The 25,337-nt window shown below is 47.2% G+C and overlaps 3 protein-coding genes across 5 annotated transcripts in view; 1 reads left to right on the top strand and 2 right to left on the bottom strand.

The window, feature by feature from the left end:
* Positions 1–659, bottom strand: part of MEI1 (meiotic double-stranded break formation protein 1) — a 79,129-nt gene extending 78,470 nt beyond the window's left edge. For both annotated transcript variants that reach the window (XM_045464627.1, XM_045464628.1), the window contains exon 1: positions 441–659. In XM_045464627.1, the coding sequence (XP_045320583.1) occupies positions 441–611 (171 nt within the window). In that variant the 5' untranslated portion in view covers positions 612–659. The remainder of the gene's footprint in view (positions 1–440) is intronic.
* On the bottom strand, positions 627–11,895 carry LOC123591899. The gene is made up of 3 exons (XM_045466516.1): positions 11,617–11,895; positions 8,618–9,901; positions 627–776 (listed from the first exon to the last, which is right to left on the bottom strand). Exons 1-3 carry the CDS (start codon positions 11,830–11,832, stop codon positions 627–629), a joined length of 1,650 nt encoding a protein of 549 aa, XP_045322472.1. The 5' UTR covers positions 11,833–11,895.
* A 4,837-nt stretch (positions 11,896–16,732) lies between these two features.
* Positions 16,733–25,337, top strand: SNU13 (small nuclear ribonucleoprotein 13). 2 transcript variants are annotated; one of them, XM_045464314.1, is made up of 3 exons: positions 16,733–16,861; positions 23,196–23,316; positions 24,120–25,337. In XM_045464314.1, the coding sequence occupies exons 1-3, from the start codon at positions 16,859–16,861 to the stop codon at positions 24,380–24,382; spliced, it is 387 nt and encodes a 128-aa protein (XP_045320270.1). In that variant the 5' UTR covers positions 16,733–16,858; the 3' UTR covers positions 24,383–25,337. The 2 variants fall into 2 exon arrangements, with proteins under 2 accessions (XP_045320270.1, XP_045320269.1); XM_045464313.1 differs by lacking the exon at positions 16,733–16,861 and adding an exon at positions 21,471–21,659.

Here is a 25,337-nt window from a genome sequence, read left to right as displayed (position 1 = left end):
GGCCCCTACTACGGGTGTACCTGGCCCGTGGGCCGAGCCAAGGCTAAGATCCTGGAGGAATGGCCGGGGCAACAAGCGGCAGGGCAGCTGCTGAGACGGGAAGGGGAGGTGGGCCTGCGTGCCAGCGAGTCCTGGAGCGGAGGGGGCTCAGTGGGGACAGGGATAGGCCCAGCCGAGGCGCATGGCCAGGCGCAGGGGCTGGTTTGGAAAGGGGATAGTCCGCTCGGAGCAGGGCAGCCGGCGGGGTAAACTGAGGCTGAGGTAGTATAGCAAAGAAGGCCGCTCTGGCCTGGCGAGGGCGCAGGCCTGGTTAGGGGGTAGGTTTAACGAAGCGAGTGGGCCCGGTTTAGTTCCAGGGAAGGTGCGTCAGGTTCAAGGGAGTTGGCCTGGCGAGGGGCGGCCCAGCTTGGTGAGGGAAATGACGGGGGCCCAGTTCGCACCGATACGCAGGGCTCCGGCAGCAGCTCCAGCACGCACGCCAGACAGAGCCGCGGGGGCACGGGCAGCAGCCAGCACGGGTCATGCCGGGAATGGGCCCTCTCGTAGAGCAGCGCCGTCTCCTCGTCCCTCCCGGGCCCCCGCGGGCCCGCCGCCGCCTCCCTCACAGCCATCTCTAGGCTTGGACTTCACCGCAGCAGCACGGGGTCCCGCGCAGCTTGTGCGCAAGCGCACTTGAAAGAGACCCCGCCCCGGACGCCAGAGGGCGAAGTGGGGGCTAACGCAGCTGCGCAAGCCCAGGGCGACGCCAAGGCGCGATCTCCGTCGAGGGACGGGCGCTGAGGGCATGTGGGGGACACGAGGACGGTCGGTATCTGACAGAGACCAAAGCGACTTGCTCTTTGAGCCCGTAGGAATTCGTCTTGACCACACTGTGGATTGAAAAAGCATTTATAAAGAAGCTGTCATTAGCCTTGAGGAAGGAAAGGAAATCATCTCTTCCTACTAGTAAAAAATGAAATAAGAGAGAGGGGGAAACGCCTGGGGGTGGCTCACTCGGTTAAATGATAGACTTTGGTTCAGGTCATGATCTCGCGGCTGGTGAGTTCGAGCCCTGCTTCGGTCTCTGTGCTGACAGCTCAGAGCCTGGAGCCTGCTTAGGATCCTGTGTCTCCCTCCTTCTCTGCCCCACCCCTGCTCGTGCTCGCTCTCTCTCTCGCTTTCTCTCAAAAATAAATGAACTTAAAAATTTAAATAGGGGCCCTTGACTGGCTCAGTCGGTGGGGCATGCTACTCTTGATATAAGGGTTGTGAGTTCGAGGCCCACCTTGGGTGTAGAGATTACTTAAAAATAAAAATTTATTTTTTAAAAAATTAAATGATCTCCGGGATCTAAAAGCTGTTAGTATTACGTTAAATTTATGTGACCCTTTTCTCTCGAAGAGCCTAAGATGGTTCCTCTAAGCTATCCTCTCACAGGAGCGCCTGGGTGGCTCAGTCGGTTAAGCGTCTGACTTGGTCTCAGGTCGTGATCTCCTGGTTCGTGGGTTCCAGCCCCGCATCTGGCTCTGTGCTGACATCTCGGAGCCTGGAGCCTGCTTCAGATTCTGTGTCTTCCTCTCCCTCTCTCTCTCTCTCTCTCTGCTCCTCCCCCGCTCGTGCTCTGTCTCTGTCTCTCTCTCAAAAATAAATAAACATTTAAAAAAATATATCCTCCCACAGACATCTGCACAGCACTTGAGACTTTGTGAGCGTGCAAAAAATACTGCAGAAGAAATTGTTTATCATTATATTTACTAACAATAATAATCTATCAATCTACAAGGATTTATTTAGCACCAGAGTGTCCAGCAACTGGCTAATGGTGAAGGAGGTAAGTTCAGGAGGTGTTCTCTTCATTCGGAAGCAGTGTGACTGAGTACAAACAATTACTTCCATGTCAAAATAGTTTAGAAAGTAGTGGCTTATTATTCGATGTAGTATTGTGAAGTAATGTTTGAGAAAAGTATGTGTTAACATGGAAAAGTTCTCATTAAAATACTGTGTACAAAAGATGCAGAATTATATATACGAGTAGGTAAAATAAATAAGCAAAAAACACTTATTCGACACATCTTAAATTATAGCAGTAATACATATTCAGTGAAGACAAAGGAAAGATAATACTTTGGTATATTTTATTTTTTTTATTTTTTTTAACGTTTATTTATTTTTGAGACAGAGAGAGACAGAGCATGAATGGGGGAGGGTCACAGAGAGAGGGAGACACAGAATCTGAAACAGGCTCCAGGCTCTGAGCTGTCAGCACAGAGCCCGACGCGGGGCTCGAACTCACGGACCGTGAGATCATGACCCGAGCAGAAGTCGGACGCTTAACCGACCGAGCCACCCAGGCGCCCCTGGTATATTTTCTTTTAGTCTATACATATTTACAACAGTAACATGCAAAAGTTTGTAAACTGCTTCTCCCAGAGAAAAATGTTACTCATCGTCCATGTCATTAAATATAATCCTGTATATTTTTTAAATGTTGACAAAATAATGTATTGATTTTGGTAAAGTTTTGAGCCAGAATCCATGCTAGAAGCTAGAGGATTCAAAAGTGAGCAAAGACCTTCTTGTCCTCAAGTTCAGTCAGGGAGACGGATGAGCAAATTATTACAACAGAGTATGTACGTATTAATTATCTATTGCTGCATAACACCTTACCCCATGTGATGGTTTGAAACGGTGACCTTCAAAAATATATCTCCATGTCTGCTATGGACTGAATTGTGTTCCCCAAATTCAAACGTTGAAGCCCTAACTCCTAATGTGACTATTTGGAGATAGGGCCTTTAAGAGGTAATTAAGGTTAAAAGAGGTCACGGGTTGGGGGCGGGGGGAGGGTTCTAATCCCATAGGATTGGTGACCTTACAAGAAGAGGGAGAGGGGAGTCTGGCTGGCTCAGTCAGTAGAGCATGAGACTCTTGATCTCGGGGTTGTGAGTTCAAGCCCCACATTGGGTGTAGAGATTACTTAAAAATAAAAAAATCTAGGGGCGCCTGGGTGGCGCAGTCGGTTAAGCGTCCGACTTCAGCCAGGTCACGATCTCGCGGTCCGGGAGTTTGAGCCCCGCATCAGGCTCTGGGCTGATGGCTCAGAGCCTGGAGCCTGTTTCCGATTCTGTGTCTCCCTCTCTCTCTGCCCCTCCCCCGTTCATGCTGTGTCTCTCTCTGTCCCAAAAATAAATAAACGTTGAAAAAATAAATAAATAAAAAATAAAAAATAAAAAAATCTTACAAATAAAAGAAAGAGGGAGAGAGAAAGATCTCTCACCTCTCTATATACATGCACCAAGGAGAGGCCATGTAAAGCCATAGTGAGAAGGCAACTATCTACAAGCCAGGAAGAAAACTCTTACCAGAAACTAAATCAGCCAGAACCTCGGTCTTGGACTTTTGGCCTCCAGAACTGTGAGAAAATAAATTTCTGTTGTTCAAGCCTTCCAGTCTGTAATATTTTGTTATAGCAGCCAGAGCAGACTTATAAAACATCCTAATCCCCAGAATTTGTAAATGTTACGTTTTTTAGAAGAGGATCTTCGCAGTTGTGATGAAGTTAAGGATCTTGAGAGGAGATCATCCAGGAGTTTACAGTGGGCCCTAAATCCAATAATTAATTGTCTTGAGAAGAGACACACAGAGTAAGAGGCAGCGATTGGAGTGACGGTGCCGACGGTGCCACAAGCCAACGAACACCTGCAACCACCAGAGGCTGGAAAGAACAAGGAACTGATTGCCCTCTAGAGCCGGAGGGCCTTCTGACATCTTGATTTCAGACTTCGGGCCTCCTGAAGTTGTTTTAAGCCATCAGGTTTGTGGTCATTTGTTATGGTAGCCACAGAAAACAAATATGCCCCAAAGAAACATTATCTCATAGTCTCTGTGCATCAGGAATCCAGGCACAGCTTAGCTAAGTTACCCTGGCTGAAAGTCTCTCGTGAGGTTGTGGTTTTCTCAAGACTCACTAGGTTCTGAAAGATCTGCATCCACGCTCACCCATGTGATTGGTGGCAAGATTCAGCTCCTCAAAGACTAAGTGAGCCCACATTGGGCTCTGCACTGAGTGTGGAGCCTGCTTGGGAATTTCTCTCTCTCTCTCTCTCTTTCTCTCTCTCTCTTAAGTAAAATTTAAACAAATAATTGGCTCCAAGATGTCCCATGGATAGGCCAGGCAAAGCAACAGGTAATTATGGTTGGCAGTGCTTGAGAAGTGAAGAGCTGGGGATGTTTTTTCCATGAAGTGTGTTCATGGGCAGCAGAGTCTCTGCAGGGCAGATGCCCAGTGATCAGCTCCCTTCCTTGTGACCTAAAGGACTTGAATAATAGTGTCCGGTGTAAGGGTAGGTCTAACCTGTAGCCTTAAGAAATAAGAGCTTTGGGGCGCCTGGGTGGCGCAGTCGGTTAAGCGTCCGACTTCAGCCAGGTCACGATCTCGCGGTCTGTGGGTTCGAGCCCCGCGTCAGGCTCTGGGCTGATGGCTCAGAGCCTGGAGCCTGTTTCCGATTCTGTGTCTCCCTCTCTCTCTGCCCCTCCCCCATTCATGCTCTGTCTCTCTCTGTCCCAAAAATAAATAAACGTTGAAAAAAAAAAAAAAAAAAAGAAATAAGAGCTTTGTTTTAACATGATAGGTTAAGAGATAACAGCCTTATCCTATCAATCAAGGGATGGATTAGCGCCTGATTGGATTGGGGCAAGGGTCTGTTTGAACTGTTTCCACCTGGGAACTATTCCTTTGTTCTGTTTCCAGGTGATAATATGACGACGTGGTAGGCTATAAAAACTCTGTACCCCGGCTGTTCGAGACCACATTCTGGTCAAGAGTGTTGGTCCCGATCAATCAGTTTGCCTTGCCTCTCATTGCAATAAACTTTGTTGTGACTGTCACTGGTGCCCGTAGCGTTCTGTTTCAGGAGTCGTGTGGATGCAACATCCAGTGCAGAGCACCACCCCACCCCACAAACAGTTGAGGCTCAGTTTGAGCATCCTTCCTCGATCAGAATTAACTTAGACTAGGGCAGGACAGAGTCACAACAGAAACCTCAGTAAACCCTACTGTGAGGAACTGAGAAGAGGAATGTGTTTAGGAGATGACATTGGGTTGACCCACAGTCCTCAAATCTTGAGTACCATAGAGTAGAAGTGGCTTCTACCCCACCCACAAAGTATCCCAACCTCCAAAAGGGGACACTCAGACAACATATGCCAAAAATGTCGGAACCCCACAGGCCCAAATAACCAATTTTATTAGAGACTTTGAGGGTGAGCAGACCACTCTCATGCCTTCTCTTCTGTGTTCTGAGAACTCTGAGCCTCCGGCCTACTTTCTAAAGCCATGCTGGAGCAGAAAACATCTCAAATGCTTCATAAAACCAAACTTTTGGGGGGCTGATGGATTATGTGGGGCTCCATTTAGGTTCTCAGGTTCCCCTTGACCCTGGAAGCGCTCTGCCTTGGGAAGAGCAGCCCCAGCATAGCAGTGACCTGGTGGCTGAAGGTCCCTCTCCAGAGAAGTATGGACTCCACGGCTGTACTCCCTCACATGTCGGTCACCCACTTTGGGAAGCAGGGTAGGATCAGGACCCCTCAGGCTCAGGTTGGGGACTGAGTGCTGAGGCTTGGCCAGGTGTGGAGACCAGGATACCTTGTTTAAAAGAATCATGCTCCACCTTGCTGCAGCAGAGTGAAGACTATCTTTGAAGCTGGAGGTGTTTGTGGAACAGGAGGAAGGCTGCTGCCCAGCCCCTCCTCTCTCTGCAGACTCCAGCCTCCCTCTCCTCCCATGTGCAGGCAGCTGACATTTAAGTCCAGGGGACTTAGGAACCTCCCGGGATGTGTACTCCTTTCTCCAGTGGTTGTGGCCTGCCCTGAAGTATGAGGTCCTCATTCTGCAGGGAGCCCTCTCTGCCATCTGGGAGACTCCTGGCCTGACTGTTTTCCTGTCCCTGTTGTTCTCACTGGGACAGTGAGCCTCTCTGGAAGGCTCTTGGCCACACCAGCTCCTAGACTGTGTTGCGGGCCTGGGGTTCCTGTGAGCAGTGGGCTTGGCTCTAGGAGGAGCCTCTTCTTGGACAGCCTGTGGTTCTCTGGCGCCTCCTGGCGGCCTGACTCTCCCAGGCTTTTTGGAATGGATGGAAATGCCCATGGGCTTGCACCGGTGTGGCCCACATTTCTCCAGAGCTCTGGCCCGCGTAGGAAGTTTTGAGCTTTGTCTTTCTGGGGGCTGAACCCTCTGGGACCTCTCAGTTGACTTAAGGTCTGGCCTGAAGCCCTTGGCCTCACAATGCCTTTCCTGCCGTTGTTGGAACTCACAGGCTGTGTATAATCCAGGGAGCCTCACCCCAGCAAGGGGCAGTGGGCAAGGTCCTAACAAGTTAAAGAGCAAATGGGACTCCAGGACCTGCTGGGGGAGGCCCCATTTCAGGTGTGCAATCTTCCGTCGCATGAGGGACTCCAGGAGGAGTCTTTGGCTCTTTTTGAGGACTGGCCACTTGGGCATGACAGTGAGGACAATGGGAGCACCCACCAGAGCTGTGGCAGCTTGGGGGGCTTGGCCACATGAGGTAGAGGGGCAGACTGAGGGAAGGCCAAGGGAAGCAACCAGAAACTGTAAATTCTGGAGCTGCCGAGTCAGGCCAGGAGCCTTTCCTGGATCCACCTTTTTATCCGTTTGTTGGCTTCTCCAGGCTTCAGGTGGGGGCTGCTGGGAGGCTAGACTGACCTCCTCTCTGTGTTTCTTGGCAGAGGCCATGCTCTGGCTGACCAAATGCTCTCCCTCCCCACTGGCAAACAGGAAGTGTTGACAGGGGGCAGAGGCCACTGCTTGTTCCTGTTCCATGGCCCTGTATCCACAGCCTGTGAGGGCTGGGGGCCCCCCACCCCCAGAAGAGTCAGCTGGGAGACTGCCTTCAGCAGCATCGTTTCCTCTGACCTGCTCCTTGTCTCCTCCTCTTGGAACGTGAGGACCTCCGGCCTCCTCAGCTCTGCACTTTCTCAGGCTCCCCACAGCCTGGATTTCAGCAGCCTCATCTCCAGCCTTGTTCTGGTTCCCTTGCCCTTGTATCTGGATCTCTCCATCAATTTCGCTTCTTAACAGTCCCTGGCAATCTCCCCCAGGAGCCTGGGTGTCTGTACCGTCATCACCTGCGGTCCCTCTCAGGTTTGTCTTCTGTTGTGTGTGAGTGTCTGCACCATGCTCACATCCCCTCTGCTCCTGGTTCTTCCACTCTGATGAACAGCTCTTTTCATTAACTTTGCTATTTATTAGTCCCTGGGACCCTCCCCTAAGTCCCTGGGGTTTTCCACCATCCTCACTTCCAGCCTGTCTCTGGCTTCTCTTCCCCAATGTCTGATTTTCCTCCTTCTTTCCTCTGGTCTGCTCCCAATTGCTCCTCCCTGCAGAGTGGCTCTCTCCAGTTTCATTATCTAACTGTCCCTGGTTCTCTCTCTCAGGCCTCTGGGGCTCTACAACATCTTCACTTTCAGCTTCTCTCTGGTTTCTCTTCTCTGGAGCCTGAAGTTCGGTTCCATTCTCACCTCCTGTCTGCTGCTGGTTCTTCCACTCTGATAAACGGGTCTCTCTATCAATAACACCTTTTAACTGGCTCTGGTTTTCTTCTCCAGCTTCCCAGGTCTCCGTATCATCCTCACCTCTAGCTTCTGTCTGACTTGTCTTCTCTGGAGCTTGAATCTCTGCACCATTCTCCTCTCCAACCTGCTCCTCTTTCTTCCATTCTACTGAATGGCTTTCTCCATTAAGTTTACTTGTTAATTCTCCCCTGTTTTCAGCCTCAGATGCCTCTGTGTTGGCACCATCCTTGCCTCTAATGTATTCCCGATTCTTCCACTTGGGTGTATGAATCTTGCCATTAATTTTACTGCTTAACTGACCCTGGTTTTCTTCCCCAAGTTCCAGGGCCTCTTTGCTATCTTCATCTTTAACCCCTCTCAGATTTCTCATCCCTAGTGCATGAACACCTATATTATTCTCATCTCCACACTTCTCCTGGTTCCTCCTCTCTGGTGGATGGGTGTCTACATGAGTTTCATGTCTTACTTGTCCCTGGTTCTCTGCCTCAGGAGCCAGGGTATTTATACTGTCCTCATCTCCATCTTTTCTCTGCTCTCTCTTCTCTGTTGCCTGAGTTTCTGCTCTGTGTTCACCTCTAATCTGATCCTGATTCCCCCAACAGGGTATGGCAAACTCTCTGTCAATTTCACTTCCGCTCTGGTCCTGATACCCCCAACAGGGCATCTCACATTCTCTGTCAATTTCACTTACTGCTGGTCTCTGGTCTCCCCACCATGGTGCCTGGATCACGACCCAATCCTCCACTTTTATCTCCCTAAGGTTCTTCCTTCTAGATACCTGGGTTTCCCCAGCATCCTTCCCCCTTCTCAGGCCTTGCTTTCTCCACCCCACTAGAAGTTCATGTTTTAGTTGTTTCCAAATCTCTCCCCTACATGCTTGGATCTTCCCAGCTTTCTCACTTCCACCTTGATCCTGCTTCTCCCGCCCTAGGGTCTGGATCTCTGTAACATTCTCACTTCCAATGCATTCCTGTTTTCTCCACCCCAGGGCCTGGGTCTCCACACCCTCCTCTCTTTTTACTTCTCCCAGGTTCTCCCTCCCAGATACCTGGGTTCGCACAGCAATCTCACCTCCAATCTGGGCCTTGTTTCTCCTCTCTTGTGCCTGAATTTCTATACCAGTATCATCTCTAATCTTGTCTTGCTTTCCCCACCCTGACACCTGGGCCTCCTTACCATTCTCACTTCTAGTCTGGCCCTGCTTCCCCAATCCTTGGGTGTGGGTCCTTCCTTCATCCTCTCCTCTGGCCTCTTTCTTGTTCTTCTCAAATGCCTGGGTCTCTACAGCATCCTCATTTCTACTCTTATCCTGGTTCCCCCACTTTGGTGTTTGAGTCTCTGCATCAGCTTTACATCTTAAATGTTCCTGGTTCTCTGCCGTATGTGCTTGGGTTTCAGGAGGATTCTCACCCTCAGCCTCCCTCTTGTTTCTATTCTCTAGTTCCTGAATTTTAGCTCTATTCTCAATTCCCATCTGGTCCTGGCTCTTTGGCCCTGGTGTCAGGATATCTCCATCAGTCTTACCTATGACTAGTCTCTGGCTTCTCCACTCCAGGACCTTGGTCCCTGCATCATCCTCCATCTCAGAGTTCACTGAGAGCTGCCTTCCAGTTGCCTGGATCTCCCGAGCATCCTCCCTACTGCTCTCTGTCCAGTTCCCCCACCCTACAGCCTGGGTCTCTCTACTATCCTCTCTGCCTAGCACCTGGTTTTCTGTCCCTAGTGCCCAGGCCTCTTGTGGGCAGACCCAGGACTTCCAGGGGGACACTCCCACGTGGTTGGAAGGACCCAGCAGGAACTCTCCGGAGCAGAAATGCACCCTCTGAGATGAAAGGAGGTTTGAGAGAGAGGTGGCTAGCGTCATGGGTGTGAGGTGGGACCTCATGCTAACAACAAGCTCCAGTGGCACCAGTTCTCCCTGGGAGTGGACAAACAGCTGCCCCATCCTTTGGTACATGTCCAGGGAAGGGGATGGTGGCCTGCAAATCAGGTGAGACTGCTCTTCACTGAGACACCAGGGTACCGGCCGTGCTTCCCGAGCACCGTCCTGAGGGAGCATACAGGTGCTTGAGAAAGAGGTGGTGCAAAAGATGGGATCAGAAGGAGTGTGGAAATCCCAAGGTGGGTCCTGACACGGGTGCTGCCAAGAGACCATGTATCGGGTCCATGATTCCTGGAGGCTCCTCCGGTGTTCATACATCTTCTTTTGTGCCCGTTGTTGGACGTGAGCATCCAGGCCACGGAAATCTCCAGGACTGAAGAAGAATTCAGGGGTCAGCCTCAAACAAGTGTCATGTCTCGTGGAGGGCACCGCCCACTTCTGCGGTGGCATCTGTAGTTGAGAATGGAGAAACGAAATCCTTGCTCACACGCTGTCTCATCTAATTCTCACAGATTAGAATTACAATCCCCATTATCCAGATGGGGATTCTGGGGCTCAGAAAAGAGGGAATCATTTCTTTTAGGGTATTCATTCGAGACCAAAAAAGAGTTTACTCCAGGCCAGGCACTATTCTAGATGCTGGGGTTACCAGCATGAACAAGACAAAGTCCTTCTTGGGAGCTGTCTTCCAGATGTGGAAGACATAATAACCAAGTATACAACATGTTAGGTATGAAAAGTGTTCGGGTGGAAATAAAAGTGGAATGGCGATGGGGTTAACCTCTTTAGAAAGGCTGGTCACAGAAGGCCTCTCATTCTCAGAGGAGGTGACATTTGACTGGAGACCTGAGTGAAAGAATGGGCAACTAAGTGACATCTGAAGAAAGAGCACTGAAGGCAGAGGAGACATTAGTGCAAAGGCCCTGAGGTCAGAACAAGGCCACGTGCATAAGAACATCAAAGAGTCCCTATGCCCAGAATGAAACAAGTGATGAAGAGAGCCGTGGGAGATGAGGTCAGAGAGAAATGTAGGACAAATCATGCAGGGCCTTGGACTTATGGTTAGGAGTTGGTGTTTTATTCTGAGTTTGACAGGGAATGTACCTGTAAGAGCTGTTTCAGGGCTTTGAGGGGCAAAATTCTATGATTGCTTTTTAAAAATTGGTTCTTGGGATACCTGGATGGCTGTCAGTTAAGCATCCGACTTCTGCTCAGGTCACGATCTCATAGTCTGTGAGTTCAAGCCATGTCGGGCTCCGTGCTGACATTCTGTGTCTCCCTCTCTCTCTGCCCCTCCCCCACTCGCTCTCCCTCTCTGTCTCTCTCTCTCTCTCTCTTTCAAATAAACATTACAAAAATTTTAATTACAAAATTGGTATTTAGGGGGCACCTGTTGGGATGAGCACTGAGTGTTGTATGGAAACCAATTTGACAATAAATTTCATAATAATAAGAAAAACGTTGGTTCTTGTTCACAAGCATAATGTAAGGCCTAAGACAGGTGCAAAAGAAGACCTACCATGCCCAAACTAGTCTATGTTATTAGGAATCAGCATAGTTATGACTGCAAACTTCTGGGCTGCAATCGTGGTCTGATTCTTAATCTGGATGCCACACGTGGATGTATTCAGTTTGTGAAAAGTCACTGGTCTATACACCTATAATCTATGTACGTGTATTATCCTTGGATTAAACTTTTAAAAGAGAATGAGAAGGAAAGAAAGGAAGGAAGGAAGGAAGGAAGGAAGGAAGGAAGGAAGGAAGGGAGGAAGGAAGGAAGGAAGGAAGGAAGATCATTTTGTTGGCTGCATGGAACATTGTACTTGGCTGAGAGAGACTGCAGGAACCAGGCAGAAGGCAGTGCTACAGTGTAGGTGAGACATGAGGGAGCCTTTGCCCAAGGGACTGTGGGGAGGTTTCGAGAAGTGATCAAATTTGAGGTATGGCTAGCCAGTAGAGCCCATAGGACTTGTAGAGGCAGAGTGAGTGAGGGAGTGAGGGAGGGAGAGAGACTAAAGTGACTGCTGGGTTTGGGGCCTGGCGATGCTTCCCCTGACCAGTCTAAGTTCCCCCGTTCCCACACAGGGCAGAGAACAGGGTCCTCATAACAAGTGAATGAGCCAATCGTTTGCCCGAGGGAAGGAGGTGTGTGGGGGCGCCCTCACCTTGGTGAGCTTCCTCGTGCTGGGGTGGGTCCTGGTGACCCGGTGCCAACAGCTCTGGACCTGCCAGATCAGAAAGAGGCAGAGCACAAGCAGGTTGCCACAGCACCGAGGGTCCCTGCAGCTGCGATCCTCAGAAAGTAGGCCCCGCACTGGCTCCCACTCAGGGCCCTGGAATGGTCCCACCACAGCACAGGCGCCCAGCAGTGGCAGCAACATGACAAAGCTTCAGTGAGCAGGTGGTGTCAGGGAGATGGAGGGCAGGACTGCGATGGGTGACCCAGCCAGTCTGGGGTGTGGTAATCCCCGCCACATGGTGCCCCTGTCACTGAGGCTACCTCACAAAGGAGCCACAGCTAAGCTAGTTCCAGCTCCTGAACCTGGCACCAGAGCTGGCTAACATGTCCTCAGTGCAGGCAAGGACAGCACTGGGGGACTGCCCAAAAGGAAGGAAGAGGTAGAAGAATTCATTTTATTTATTTTTATTTATTTTTTAGAATAATTCATTTTAAATATCCCGCCTTCTGGAACGAAGAGATTATATTCCCCCCATGTGTGATGGGGTGACGTAGCCGCGGTCTGTGTGATTTCTTTCTTCCTATTCAGTGCTTTCGTCACGTGTCCATCTGTCTATCCAACACCAGACACTTAACGAACACTGTATTGAACACGTGTATCCTTGTTTGATCACCACGCATCCCTTCCTCTTTGCTCACAGTATTTTGGTTTTCTGGCGGGGATTACTTTTGCCATCTCAGGATCTGTGTTGGTAGGAGGATAAATGCCACCCTGAAGATTGCCTTTCACCCGAAGGTTATACTCAAAATTTTAAATAATGGAGCAGGAAGGGACATCAGTCAATCAGAGGGGCCAGGCCTTGACCCTTTAATCACAGCATTTTAAGTGTTACTGAGCACCCCAGGAGAGGGGCATCACTTACTTACCAACCAGCTGTGATGTACTTCTCTATATTAAGAACCCAATATGCCACACGATGTATCCTGACTGAATCACCCCAGCTTATACCTGATACTCTCCCACAGAACAGAGATTCAAGGTGGGAATAGGAAGCTGGTGAGAAAAAGACAAAGAAAAGGAGCCCATGACAGGTAGGAACTGACCCAGTTCTACCAATTAAGACTCGGTGTTGCTAGGAGCTGGCCTGACACTCACAGCTGGGCCTCAGTATTCTCCTGTTCAACATAAACGATTTCATAGAACATCAACAACAGAGAAAACCATTCTGCGATAATCAAGACAAGAACAATGTCACTCTTTAATTATGTTTGAACAGAGACAAAAACATGAACATTATTGAAACCACAAAAATCACCAAATCCCCCTTATCCTGTCTAAAACGAGCGACTGCTATTTCTTTACCACTTACAGCATTAGCCCCACTTGATTCCTTCCACCATGTCGATAAGATCATTAAGATGCCCAATCATATGGGGCACCTGGGTGGCGCAGTCGGTTAAGCGTCCGACTTCAGCCAGGTCACGATCTTGCGGTCCGTGAGTTCAAGCCCCGCGTCAGGCTCTGGGCTGATGGCTCGGAGCCTGGAGCCTGTTTCCGACTCTGTGTCTCCCTCTCTCTCTGCCCCTCCCCCGTTCAGGCTCTGTCTCTCTCTGTCCCAAAAATAAATAAACTTTGAAAAAAAAAAGTTTTAAAAAGAAGATGCCCAATCATAGAACTATTCACATTTCCTGATGACATCTAATCAGAGCAAACCCCGGTTCCTTGAACCCTCCCCCAAATCACCTAATAGAACCCCAATCCTACAGTAAATCCTTTCAAACACCCTCTTATTGAGAAGACTTATCATTTCCCATGGTGTGCATTCTCCCTTGATGCAGTAAGTATTAACACTTTGGGTGTGTTCCCAGTAGTCCTTGGCTGGAGGGCACTAACAGTGGAGTGAGACTGTGGGACTGGTTCTGCTCTCACAACCAGCTCCCCTGGAATCTGTGGGCTCCATGACAGAGTTTTTTCCTAAACTCCATTTTGATTGCTTGCTAGCAAAAATCCGTAAGTGAAACAGGTACCTCCTTTCGGCCAGTCATAGTGCTAGAAGATAGGTATCCAAAGTACCCAAGGCATCTACAAACCCTGCTCTCATAGAGCTCTCAGTACACTGAGTCAAAGGTGGACACTGAATAAAAGGAAGTTTGACAAGTGCCGTAAAGGGCAAATACAGGGGGTTTGTGGGTCTATCCAGCAGGGGCAGTTACCTGGTCTGGATGATCAGGGAGGCTTCACTGAAGAGGTGATGAGCAGGAGCTAGCTAAGCAAAACAGTGGAGCCCAATGCACACAAGAAAGGGTGATAGATGGGGTTGGAAAAATTGGGGTGTGCTCAGGGGAGAAAAAGAAAGTGGGTAGAGCTGTATTATGGAGATGGGGGTGAGGACTGGTGGAGTGGGTCCTAGTAAGCCATGGCAAGGATTTAGAGTTTTAAGCACAGAAGTGTATAAAAAACAAATTTCTAAGACAAATTGATCTTGAGCAAATGTCAACATACTAACTTACTAGCAAGGGAAACAACAAAATACAAAAGGGGGAGCTAGCTCTAAGAGAATTTGGAAATTGAGTTATATAATTGGGAAGCAGATTAATTAGGTGAAGTGTACTGTCTCCTTACTCATGGAAATAAAAACATCAAGTCCCATCAGTCTTCACTGAAGAGACCTGGGATATGATGGCCCAAAATGCCAGGTAGGCCAAATAACAACGGGAAATTGTTATAAAGGACATCAAAAAAGCTAGGATGCCTGGGTGGCTCAGTTGGTTGAGCGTCCAACTCTTGATTTTGGCTCAGGTCATGATCTCACAGTTCATGGGATCGAGCCCCGTTGGGCTCTGTGCTAACAATGTGTAGCTTGCTTGAGATTCTCTCTCTCCCCTTCTCTCTCTACCCCTCTCTCTCAAGATAAGTACTTTCTCTCTCAAAAATAAGTAATAAAAAGCATTTTTTAAAAAGGACATCAGGGGGGCGCCTGGGTGGCGCAGTCGGTTAAGCGTCCGACTTCAGCCAGGTCACGATCTCACGGTCCGTGAGTTCGAGCCCAGCGTCGGGCTCTGGGCTGATGGCTCAGAGCCTGGAGCCTGTTTCCGATTCTGTGTCTCCCTCTCTCTCTGCCCCTCCCCCGTTCATGCTCTGTCTCTCTCTGTCCCAAAAATAAATAAACGTTGAAAAAAAAAAATTTAAAAAAAAAAAATAAATAAATAAATAAATAAATAAATAAAAAGGACATCAGGGGCACCTGGGTGGCTCAGTCGGTTGGGCGTCCGACTTCAGCTCAGGTCACGATCTCACAGTCCGTGAGTTCAAGCCCCACATCGGGCTCTGTGCTGACAGCTCAGAGCCTGGAGCCTGCTTCAGATTCTGTGTCTCCCTCTTTTTCTGGCCCTCCCCTGCTCATGCTCTGTCTCACTCTCTCTCTCAAAAATAAATAAACATTAAAAAACATTTTTTAAATATATAAAAAAAGTAAAAAGGACATCAAAAAAGCAAATGATAAGGACATGTCTATGACTGTAAATTGAATAAGGTTTAATTCCCCAACAATGGTGGCTGATATATCTAACTAATATGGAAACGTGAAACAGGATCTGAGAGGTGAACAGCAGTATCCAAACCACAGGTTCTACTTTTTTTTTTTTTTTAGAGGGTGGGGGAAGGGGCAGAGGGAGAGGGAGAGAGAGAATCTTAAATCAGGCAGCATGGAGGCTGATATAGGGCTTGATCTCAAGAGCCTGAGATCACGACCTGAGCTGAAATCAAGAGTCGGACACTTTATCAACTGAACCACTCAGGTGCCCTGTCACAGGAGCTACTCTTAAACAGGAAGCATCTGTGGGTATTTCTCAATTCGGAGACAAATTTTGTTCTTCAACAAGTCGTACGTGAGGTGGGGAGCCTGGGTGGCTCAGTCAGTTAAGCATATGACTCTTGATTTCAGCTCAGGGCATGATCTCATGGTTCCTGATATTGAGCCCCACGTTAGGCTCTGCACTGACAGTGCAGAGCCAGCTTAGGATTCTCTCTCCCTCTCTCTCTCTCTCTCTCTCTCTCTCTCTCTGCCCCTCCCCTGCTCATGCACACACACTCTCTCTCAAAATAAATAAACTTAACAAAATGATTTGCATGAGGTGAAGTTTGATGGAGGAATTTTTGGTGTAATGAATGTTCCATCCTGGAGCCAGTTCAAACCCATCACGTTGCCCCATACCACAACCGGTTTCAAGCATAGCAACCAGATGGAGTGGAAGCAACCCAGGCCAATAGCCAAAATCGCAAGGTCCAGTTCTGGTTCAGCCACTGCCTCACTCTGTGACTTTGGGCAAGGAGCTTCCCTTCTCTGGGCCTTAGTATCTGTAAAATGAAGAGATTGCTGCATGATTCCTAAGGGTCCTTCCAGGTCTCTACTAGGTTTCCGAAATAGTTAACTGGAACTAGCATATAATGGTCTAGTTTGGGCTGATCCCAGTGTTCCCGAGATGTGCCTGGTATCATGTTGGAGAGAAAAGAGTGAGGGCCATAACAATCAGGAAGGACTTCTTGGAGGTGGTGAGGCATGAGTCTAGCTTTGAATAATGGAGATTTGGAGCAGCCTAGAGAAAAGAGCAGTGTGCTGGCCAAAAGAAACTGCTTGTCCTATGACATCTCCAAACTCAACCTGACAGAAACTCAACCCTCACCCCCAAACCTGTTCTTCTTCCTGAATTCCCTACTCAAAGGATTCCATTTCTGGTGGACTCCACACTTCCCACCAAATTTTAACAAGGATATCTAAATATGGAGGAAAACATTTAGGATTACCCATCATTATCTCCATACCGTTCCCTCACCAGTGTAGGGTAAAAAAAAAAAAGATGATTTTGAAAGCTCAAGAATATGCTTAAAGATAAATAGGCAATGGAATGATGACATCATTGAAACCTTTCGTTCTGGGTGTTTGTCCGTGCGTGTATGTATGAATGTTTCATTTACTCTCCCTGCCAGAAATGTGTGGTATGATGATAACAAAAGCAGCAAATTACTGTCCCTCGCCTAGAAATGACTTGGTTCCCCCGCGGGCGCCCTTGAAAAACGAGGTCCGTCCGCCTGCGATGGCGTAACTTCCGTTTCCTGCCGCGCGCGGCCATTTCCACTCCTCCAGCGCGACCTTCCGGCCGAGGCGCGCGCTCCCGCTTTGACGTCAGCTGCGCTCCCAGACGGGTGGCGAGACCGCGGAGTCGCAGCTATGGTGAGTGCGTGCGCGTGGTGGAAGGGCTGGGAAGCGCGAGACTCCGGGACCGGTTCACTCACTAGGCTGCCGGGGCTTAGAACGTACGCTGTCTCGATCGCCCGGCCCGGGGTTAGAGCTCCCAGCGGCCGCGGAGTCCCAGCCTCCTCCCCCCGAGTTAGAATTCGGACCGCCGCGGGGCCCCAACAGTCCCGCTCGAGGTTAGAACTCGGAAAGCCTCAGGGTCCCAACAGGCTGTCGGGGGTACTTTGCAGCTACTCTGCGCGTGGCTGGAAGCCTCCGGGGAGTGAAGGAGTCCCGGCCCAGCGTGGGAGGAAACAGACCAACCCACGTGGGAGAGAGTAGAAAGTTGGATGAGAAAACCAGGCTCCGTCTTTTTTATTTCTCTTGTTGGGGATCGCTAGAGGATGGTGGGGAACCCTGAATTCAGATCAGCCTCCCCTACCCCACTTGCCCATTTGTCGATGTTCAGGAGAGGGAGATCTAGATCTCCATGGGTCTGAGCCTTAGTGCCCAACCCCGAGTTACACGTGCCGGGGACTTGGCGTTTGAGGGCCTTTGGCGGCTGTGGTAAATGTGGAGTGATTCCGAACCCCGGCTTGGGTTCAGGAATGGTTGCTGCGAGGCGGCAGTCTCAAATCAGAGGTCTCGGTAGCACCACGTGCGGCTTCTCTAAGCTGTTGGTGATCTCCAACCTTTAATCAACTCCTGTAGCTTGGTAGCTAGTTTTGTTTGGTACTTGGTAAGGAAAGAAGAGTTTACAAAGCACTTCCACTAACATAGGGAGGTTTAATCCTTCCAACGGAGCGTGGATCCCGTTGGGCAGCTTCCCCCTTTCCTTCCGCCTACCCCCTATTTTGAAGTTAGTATGTGGCTGAGCCTTGAACTTGAAGCTTCTAAACCAGTGCTCATTTTACGGAATTCTACGGAAAGTTTTGGAATAGGATGGTCTCAAGTTAAACTTAAGGGAAATTTTCCTCCGAGTCCATGAGTGGCTCGGTCGGGTAGGCACCCGACTTCAGCTCAGGTCATGATCTCACCTTTCCTGAGTTTGATCTCTGGGTTGGGCTCTGTGCTGACAGCTCAGAGTCTGGAGCTGCTTCAGATTCTATGTCTCCTTCAGTCGGTCTGCCCCTCCCTGGCTCACACTCTGTCTCTGTCTCTCAAAAATAAACATTAAAATTTTTTTAAAAAGAGAGAAATTTTCCTCAACTGTAAAATGGGGATAAAAGATGAATGAGAGTGTTGGAAAGATTTAAATGAGAATGCATGTTAAGCACCTAATCCTAATACTTGGTACGGTGTTAATGAGCACGCCTTGTTAAATCCAAACCTTGCTGGGTTTTGTTTGTCTGGTGTACAGGGAGACCAAATAGATCAAGCGAGGGATCAAAGTTAGCTAGCAGTATTATTTCATTCGTTCACTCATATAAATAACCCTTGAAAAACTTAAAAGGAATAAATACAAAGCAAAATTTCAGTTACTATTTATGAGCTAGGTAGTTTCTTTTAAAGTTGAGCCAACTTTTTATTGTTGACTGATACTGAAACAATAAGGTGAGGCCTCTTTAGTTGTTTGGGCTCCTGAAGTCTTCCCTTTTTGTGCATTTAATGTTTTGTTGAGAATTGAGAATCCTAAGTTCCAGAGAGTTGCTGTTGGAGCTGCAATTTAAAGTAGACTTTTGAGGAGTGATTGGGATTAAAGTGTTGTTGAGCCCTTTTATGTTTAGGAGGAGGGCACCAGTGTGGATGAGCATTAGATTTTGATAAGTCAAGGACATGTGTTGTGGTCTCTGAGGTAGCCACCAAAAGAATAAAGATAACATAATTCCAAGCCAGTAGAGGGAATAGTAGAGTGAAAAAATAATAAACCCAGAGGAAGGAAAGAAAGAAAATGAAACATAGCAGTTAGAACAAATAGAAGGCACAAAAGAAGGAAGATTTGAACTTAATGTTATCAGTACTTAAATAAATATAGGAGACTAAGTGCTTCCGTTAAAACAGATTAAAGTAGAAAGAATGGTAAATGTATACCAAGTTAAAAGGTGTGATGTAGCCTATATATAAACATCAAAAACAAGTAAGTTTTAAGGTGAAAGGCATCTGAAGATAGTGGCTAAAAAAAGGTATGTGCTTCAGATTCGGTGTCTCCCTCTCTCTCAAAAAATAAATAAACATTAAAAAAAATTTTTTTTTAAGAGGTGCCTGGGTGGCTCAGTTGGTTAATCGTCCGACTTCAGCTCAGGTCATGATCTCACGGTTTGTAAGTTCGAGCTCCATGTAGGGCTCTGTGCTGACAGCTCAGAGTCCTGGAGCCTGCTTCAGGGTCTGTGTCTCCTCTCTCTAACGCTCTCCCGTTCGCGCGCGGGCTCTCTCTCTCTCTCTCTCTCTCTCTCTCTCTCAAAAATAAAGATTAACAAAATTTTTTTAAATAAGGTATGAATAAAATAAAAACGATATAATTATAAGAAGAAGTGGACAAATATGCAATTATATAGCATTTAAGTATATAAATGATAGTTGGTGAATCCAGAACATCAGTGTGGAAAGAGGATTTGAACAACACCATCAATAAACTTGATCTACTGGTCATAGTGAATCTAGTGAACAAAATTATGGAAATTTGAAAACAGAACTAAACAATAGTGAGAATACCACACACAACAGATAAAGTATTACCTGGATGTTAAAATGCTTATGTTGGAGGGAAAGGAGCTATAAAAAGGTAGGAAAAGAATAAAAAGATAAAACGCCAAGAAAAGCAGAAATTACTGAAATAGCAAACAGATCTGACTTATAGGATGGACAGAATCAGAAGATTTTCTCTGAAAAGTCCCCTCCAGTGAGATTAATCAGGAAAATAGGCAAAAGAGATGAAAGGAGTAACAAACATGAAGAAGTTATAATCTTCAGATATTAAAAGGATATTATGAACAGTTTGATAGCTATAAATACAGAAACTGAGATGAAGTGAACAAATGCCTGGAAAAAAGTATCAAAACCAATTTAAGTAGGAATTTAAAACGAATAAAGAAATTTAAAAAATTTTTTAACAGGAGGGGTGGCTGGATGGCTCAGTCTGTTTGTTAAGTGTGCAACTCTTGATTTCGGCTGGAGTCATGATCTCATGGTATGAGATTGAACCCCACAGCTCCTGAGCTGGCAGTGTGGAGCCTGCTTGGGATTCTCTTTCTTCCCCTTCACTGCGAGCTCTCTCTCACTCTCTTCTCTCTCTCTCAAAATAAATAAACATTAACAATTTTTTTGACCTGAAAAAAACCCTATACCTAGTTGTTGTTTTTTTAAAAACCCTATACCTAGTTTTTAAAATAGCTTTATTGCAATAATTTATGTACTATAAGAAGTTCACCTGTGTGAAGTGTATAATTCAGTGGTATTTCATATATTTACAGAGCTGTGCAACCATTACTATAGAATTTTAGAACATTTTTATCATCTCTTCCCCCCAAGAAACCTTATGTCCATTAGCTAATGGATATAAAATCAAAAACCTATTTAAGTTGGTTTTATCTCAGGAATGCAAACTTCGTTTTAACATTAGAAGAACCGTAAAAAATTAAAGGAAAACATTTTTCATCTGAGTCAGCACAAAATCTGATCGAATTCAACATCAATCTGTTTAAGAAGAAATTCTTTTTTGGGGCGCTTGGGTGTCTCGGTCGGTTAAGTGTCCAACTTCAGCTCAGGTCATGATCTCACGGTTTGTGAGTTTGAGCCCCACATCAGGCTCTGTGCTCACAGCTCAGAGCCTGGAGCCTGCTTCTCATTTTGTGTCTCCCTCTCTCTCTCTCTCTGCCCCTCCCTGGCTCTCACTGTCTCTCTCAAAAAAATAAGCATTAAAGAAAAAAAATTTTTAATGTTTATTTTTGAGACACAGACCACGCATGGGGGAGGGACAGAGAGAGAGAGAGAGAGACAGAATCCAAAGCAGGCTCCACCCTGTCAGCATAGAGCCTGACATGAAGCTCGAAGAATTTACAAACCATGAGATTATGACCTGAGCTAGAGTCGGATGCCTAACCGACTGAGCCACCCGGGAGCCCAAGAAATTATTTTTTTTTTTTTAATTTTTTTTTTCAACGTTTATTTATTTTTTTGGGGACAGAGAGACAGAGCATGAACGGGGGAGGGGCAGAGAGAGAGGGAGACACAGAATCGGAAACAGGCTCCAGGCTCTGAGCCATCAGCCCAGAGCCCGACGCGGGGCTCGAACTCACGGACCGCGAGATCGTGACCTGGCTGAAGTCGGACGCTTAACCGACTGCGCCACCCAGGCGCCCCAAGAAATTCTTAATATAGTAGGAAACAGTGAATTTTCTTAGCCTGAAATATCTAGGAGTAAATCTAAAAGATATTAAGCCTTTTGTAAAAATTGTAAAGCCTTACTGAGAAGTACCGAGTTAAGCATATATGTTTAAATTGACAGATTCTGCATACTAAAGGTCCTTTACCCAAATTGGGATTGTATCAAATCTACGTATCAGATTATCCCAGCACATTTTTGTGGGCCTTGAAAAGCTGATTCTAGAACGTAAGGAGAAGAACAGACCAATAATGGGGAGACCTTTTTCCCACTTCTTCAGGGAACTCTAGCCCTCACTTAATTCCACATCACCCTGGAACCACTGCAGTTTCAGGGACCAGGCGTTTGGTGCAAGCTCACGCTCGATGTCACTTCCGCTGACGTCACCACCGCGTCACTTCCTGCTTCCTTGCGGGTGGGTCATTTCTGTGTCCTTGCGGTGTTGGGCAGGAGATCACCGAGGCAGACGCGATGGTGAGTGCTCCCACCGGGGCGTCACCCACGGGTCACCACTTAGGACTGGGGTGCCGCGCGCTGCGTGCCGCGGTCCGGCCTCCAAAACTGGGGTTAGAGCGGGCCGCAGCGGGCGAACCACGCGTTGCTCGCGATGGTAACGTGGGGTGCATCCAAGTTTTATATATAAATACATATATTTGTAAAAAGAATCACAGGGAAAACAAATGAGAAATTAATGAAAATGCTTGAACTCGAGAGGTAGGGATGAGGAAGAAGGAATGGTTTAAGCAGGCCCCTCACAATTCGTTCCCTAAATGGTTTATTTTGAAGCAAAGCCAGTGACGTAGCATTTTATTCATAGGTGATAAAGTATGTATCTGTAAAATCAGGATTTTTAGCAACTGCAGTGTCATTATAATACCCCAAAATTTAATAATTCCTTAGTATCAAATATCTGATATCAGAATCAAAGGCTTGATCAGATTTTTCTTCTTTCCTTTTGTTTTTCCCCAAGAATACTTGGTCATAGATGTTTTTGTTCTTCAAGAGGGGCAGTGATCACATGGTATCTTTTATGATATTGGTAGCTGTTAATGTCTGGATCCATTAATCTGTGTCTGGATTAATTGATGAATATGGGTTGCAAGATGGTGGGATTTGATTGACTCATTCCTTTAGTAGGTGGAGTAGTGATACAGTCTGTATGGGAAAGGCAGGATAAATGCTTTACTGTTTGCCAGTTTTCAAAAACAGTTTTAGTTCACTAACAGCTTTGACTTTAGAACCGTGTAGATGTGTTACATATTTGAAAAGTAAAATCTTAATTTTTTTTAACAAGCTGAATACAAAGGAACCCTAATTGTATATCAAACTGATAAACCACAGGGAAATATTAATTTGAATAACTTGAATATCGTACTATGACTGGGTGGCTTTAGTTGGATATATTGTAAGAACAAAAGGAAATTTTGACCTTGGTGAGCTTGTTGGTAGAGGCACCAACCATTTTGTTGGTACCGACCATTTTGTATGTATTGTAGGGTCAGATGAATGAGAAAATATTTTGATGGATTCTTACCGAGGACAGAGGAAGATTTGAATATTGAATGGGAAATGGAGAGAGAACTCTGTGCTGCATTTCTATAAATGCCTTAATTTTTATTTCAGTAAATTTGGGGTGGAGTGTGGAAATCCCAAATTTAAAAACTATCCCCATGTGACTCAAGTGGATACTGAGCCATGAGAACCTATTAAAAATCCATTTGCTATAATATTACCAAGCAAGAGAGGCAAATAAAAGTATATCGGCTTTAGTGTACATCATTGGACTATGTAATTGCTAAAATTCTTTTATTCTAATATATTTCAGTTTTTCTGAGTTGGGAATAGGCAGCTAGTGTCAGTCACTAAGTGTCTTTCTGAGGGCAGAGGAACAGGGAAGCTGATCACTATCTCTCTGGGCTGTTGAATAAAGTATTTTGTGATTTGTCCGGAACAACTCCTGGTTCAGTTTGACTGATGGTTTGATGACTTCCCCCACTTCCCGTCCCATAGACTGAGGCTGATGTAAATCCGAAGGCCTACCCCCTCGCAGACGCCCACCTCACCAAGAAACTACTGGACCTTGTTCAGCAGTCATGTAACTACAAGCAGCTTCGGAAAGGAGCTAATGAAGGTAAGGCAGCCAGAGGGTGCTTCAGGTAGAGTGATCAGGCACTGGCTCTGTGTCCAACTTGGAAAGAGGGCTGGACACTTGATTGGGACCAGTGGGAGGACTTAAGAGCAGCATTTTGGCAGTAGCTGCTAAAGGTTAACGGTGTAGGAATTCTTTTAGACCCAGTTATTCACACTATCTTGTGAGGAGAATGAGAGTCGGGATTTGAACTTGGGCAGTATGGCTCCACAGTCTGTGCTCTTGTTCATACTCCAGCATTAACAGAGTGTGGTCTGGGGACTTGCACTGGGCCACAGAGATATAAGCCATCAGGGGTAAGTGTTTAGACAGTGATATGGGGTGCTGATTTTTCTTCTAAGTTGCATGTGGTGTGAGCCTTCCAGAAATACTGCTTGTGACAGACTGGGATGGTAAAACCCTGATCCTTGATCACAGTTTGAGAAATGCTGTACTGCAAAGCCCGTGTGAACGCTGTTCCAGTCAACCAGGCAAGAGGTGGTAGTGACTTGGACAAGTATGGTAGCAGAGAAGAAGAAAGAAGTGGTCTGTTTCAGGATGTGTTGTGACAGAGCTGATGGGTTTGATGGAGGGTTTGAGAAAGGCATTGAGGGTAGCTAATTGGTGATTAAATCCCATATCACTTACCAAGGCCACACTGTAAGACAGAGGATTGCTTGTGGCTGGGGATATTTGCTCAGAAAGCACTTGTTTCTTTCCCTTGGAAATTGCTTTTTTGTGGCTTCCATGCCCAAGCTCCACCCCCATCCCAGTCACTTGTTGGCCTCGTGTCCTTCTCTCTTCAGCCACCAAAACCCTCAACAGAGGCATCTCTGAGTTCATCGTGATGGCTGCAGACGCTGAGCCGCTGGAGATCATCCTTCACCTTCCGCTGCTATGTGAGGATAAGAACGTGCCCTACGTGTTTGTGCGCTCTAAGCAGGCCCTGGGGCGGGCCTGTGGGGTCTCCAGGCCTGTCATCGCCTGTTCTGTCACCATCAAAGAAGGCTCACAGCTGAAGCAGCAGATCCAGTCCATTCAGCAGTCCATTGAAAGGCTCTTAGTCTAAACCGGCGGCCTATGCCCCACTCCTCACTGAGTCCTCCCCTTGGGGTTGTGTATCATATTGTCTGTGTTAGCATGTAGTACCTCCGGCCACGTTCTCTTGTTATATCACAGTACTAAATCCGGGTTTTGCATTTTTGTATTATTTTTGTTTTACGGGGTGTTATCCATATATTAATCCTCCACCCAGCCCAGTCTCCCATTCTTCTCTGCCATCTTATCCTCCCTTTTGAAAAATGAACTAACGCGAAGAACAGGCGGAGACAGAGTGGTGATACCATTCAAAGGCAGGGAAGAGCCAGGATAGAGATCTCGTTCCAGCTTTCAGGCGCTGACTTCCCCTTGTGTGCAGGACCTCATGGATGTAAACACCATTCACTTTGTATCCCTCGTGCCTGGTGTACAAAATCATTCCATAAGCGTTTGCTCTCTATGGAGATTATGTAGCATTTGGGGAGAAAGCATGTATCCTGTGAGGTTATTAGGTGTATGTCCAAGTGTCGTGTGCTAATCTGCCCCTGCCGTTTGCTTCGGTAATGTGGTATTGTTCCCCCTCTCCCCCAACTCCTAACCATGCCCCTGAGGGCAGCAGGGCAGCAGCATAGCAAAGATGTGCTGCAGAATTCCAGAAGCTGCCTGAGCAAGTTAGACATGGGGCAGTTGACCTAGGTCTTGAAGGAGTCCAGAGTGGCAAGAGAAAAGAGAATCAACTGATGCTGAAATGAAGAAGTCTCGTGAGTCCCGGAGGCCTGACTGGAAGCTACAGCAGAGATGCTAGAGTGCAGGAAACATCCTCTCTGGTGAATACAAGGGTCTTCAGTGGACAGTTGGTACCAGCTCTGAAAGCCATGACCCCTGTTCCCTGCCACAGTGTGGGGCAGGTGTATTCTTCATCACATCAGAAGGACAGTGCTCGTGTGCCATTCTCGTGAGCATTCTAATAAAGAGATATATTCATA

Source organism: Leopardus geoffroyi, chromosome B4, assembly GCF_018350155.1.
Source record: "Leopardus geoffroyi isolate Oge1 chromosome B4, O.geoffroyi_Oge1_pat1.0, whole genome shotgun sequence".
Lineage (NCBI taxonomy): Eukaryota > Metazoa > Chordata > Mammalia > Carnivora > Felidae > Leopardus > Leopardus geoffroyi.
This window is presented reverse-complemented; position numbering and strand designations above follow the sequence as displayed.

What these genes read in the sequence shown, in the direction of transcription:
- LOC123591899 (XM_045466516.1), bottom strand. Translation starts at nt 11,832, where the DNA reads ATGTTGCTGCCACTGCTGGGCGCCTGTGCTGTGGTGGGACCATTCCAG. An exon ending in GCACGAGGAAGCTCACCAAG is followed by an intron (nt 9,902 to 11,616) that starts GTGAGGGCGCCC and finishes TCTCAACTACAG; the next exon opens with ATGCCACCGCAGAAGTGGGC. An exon ending in AGATTGCTGTGCGAACCCAG is followed by an intron (nt 777 to 8,617) that starts GTATCTGGGAGG and finishes ACATGCCCTCAG; the next exon opens with CGCCCGTCCCTCGACGGAGA.
- SNU13 (XM_045464314.1), top strand. An exon ending in TCGGAAAGGAGCTAATGAAG is followed by an intron (nt 23,317 to 24,119) that starts GTAAGGCAGCCA and finishes TTCTCTCTTCAG; the next exon opens with CCACCAAAACCCTCAACAGA.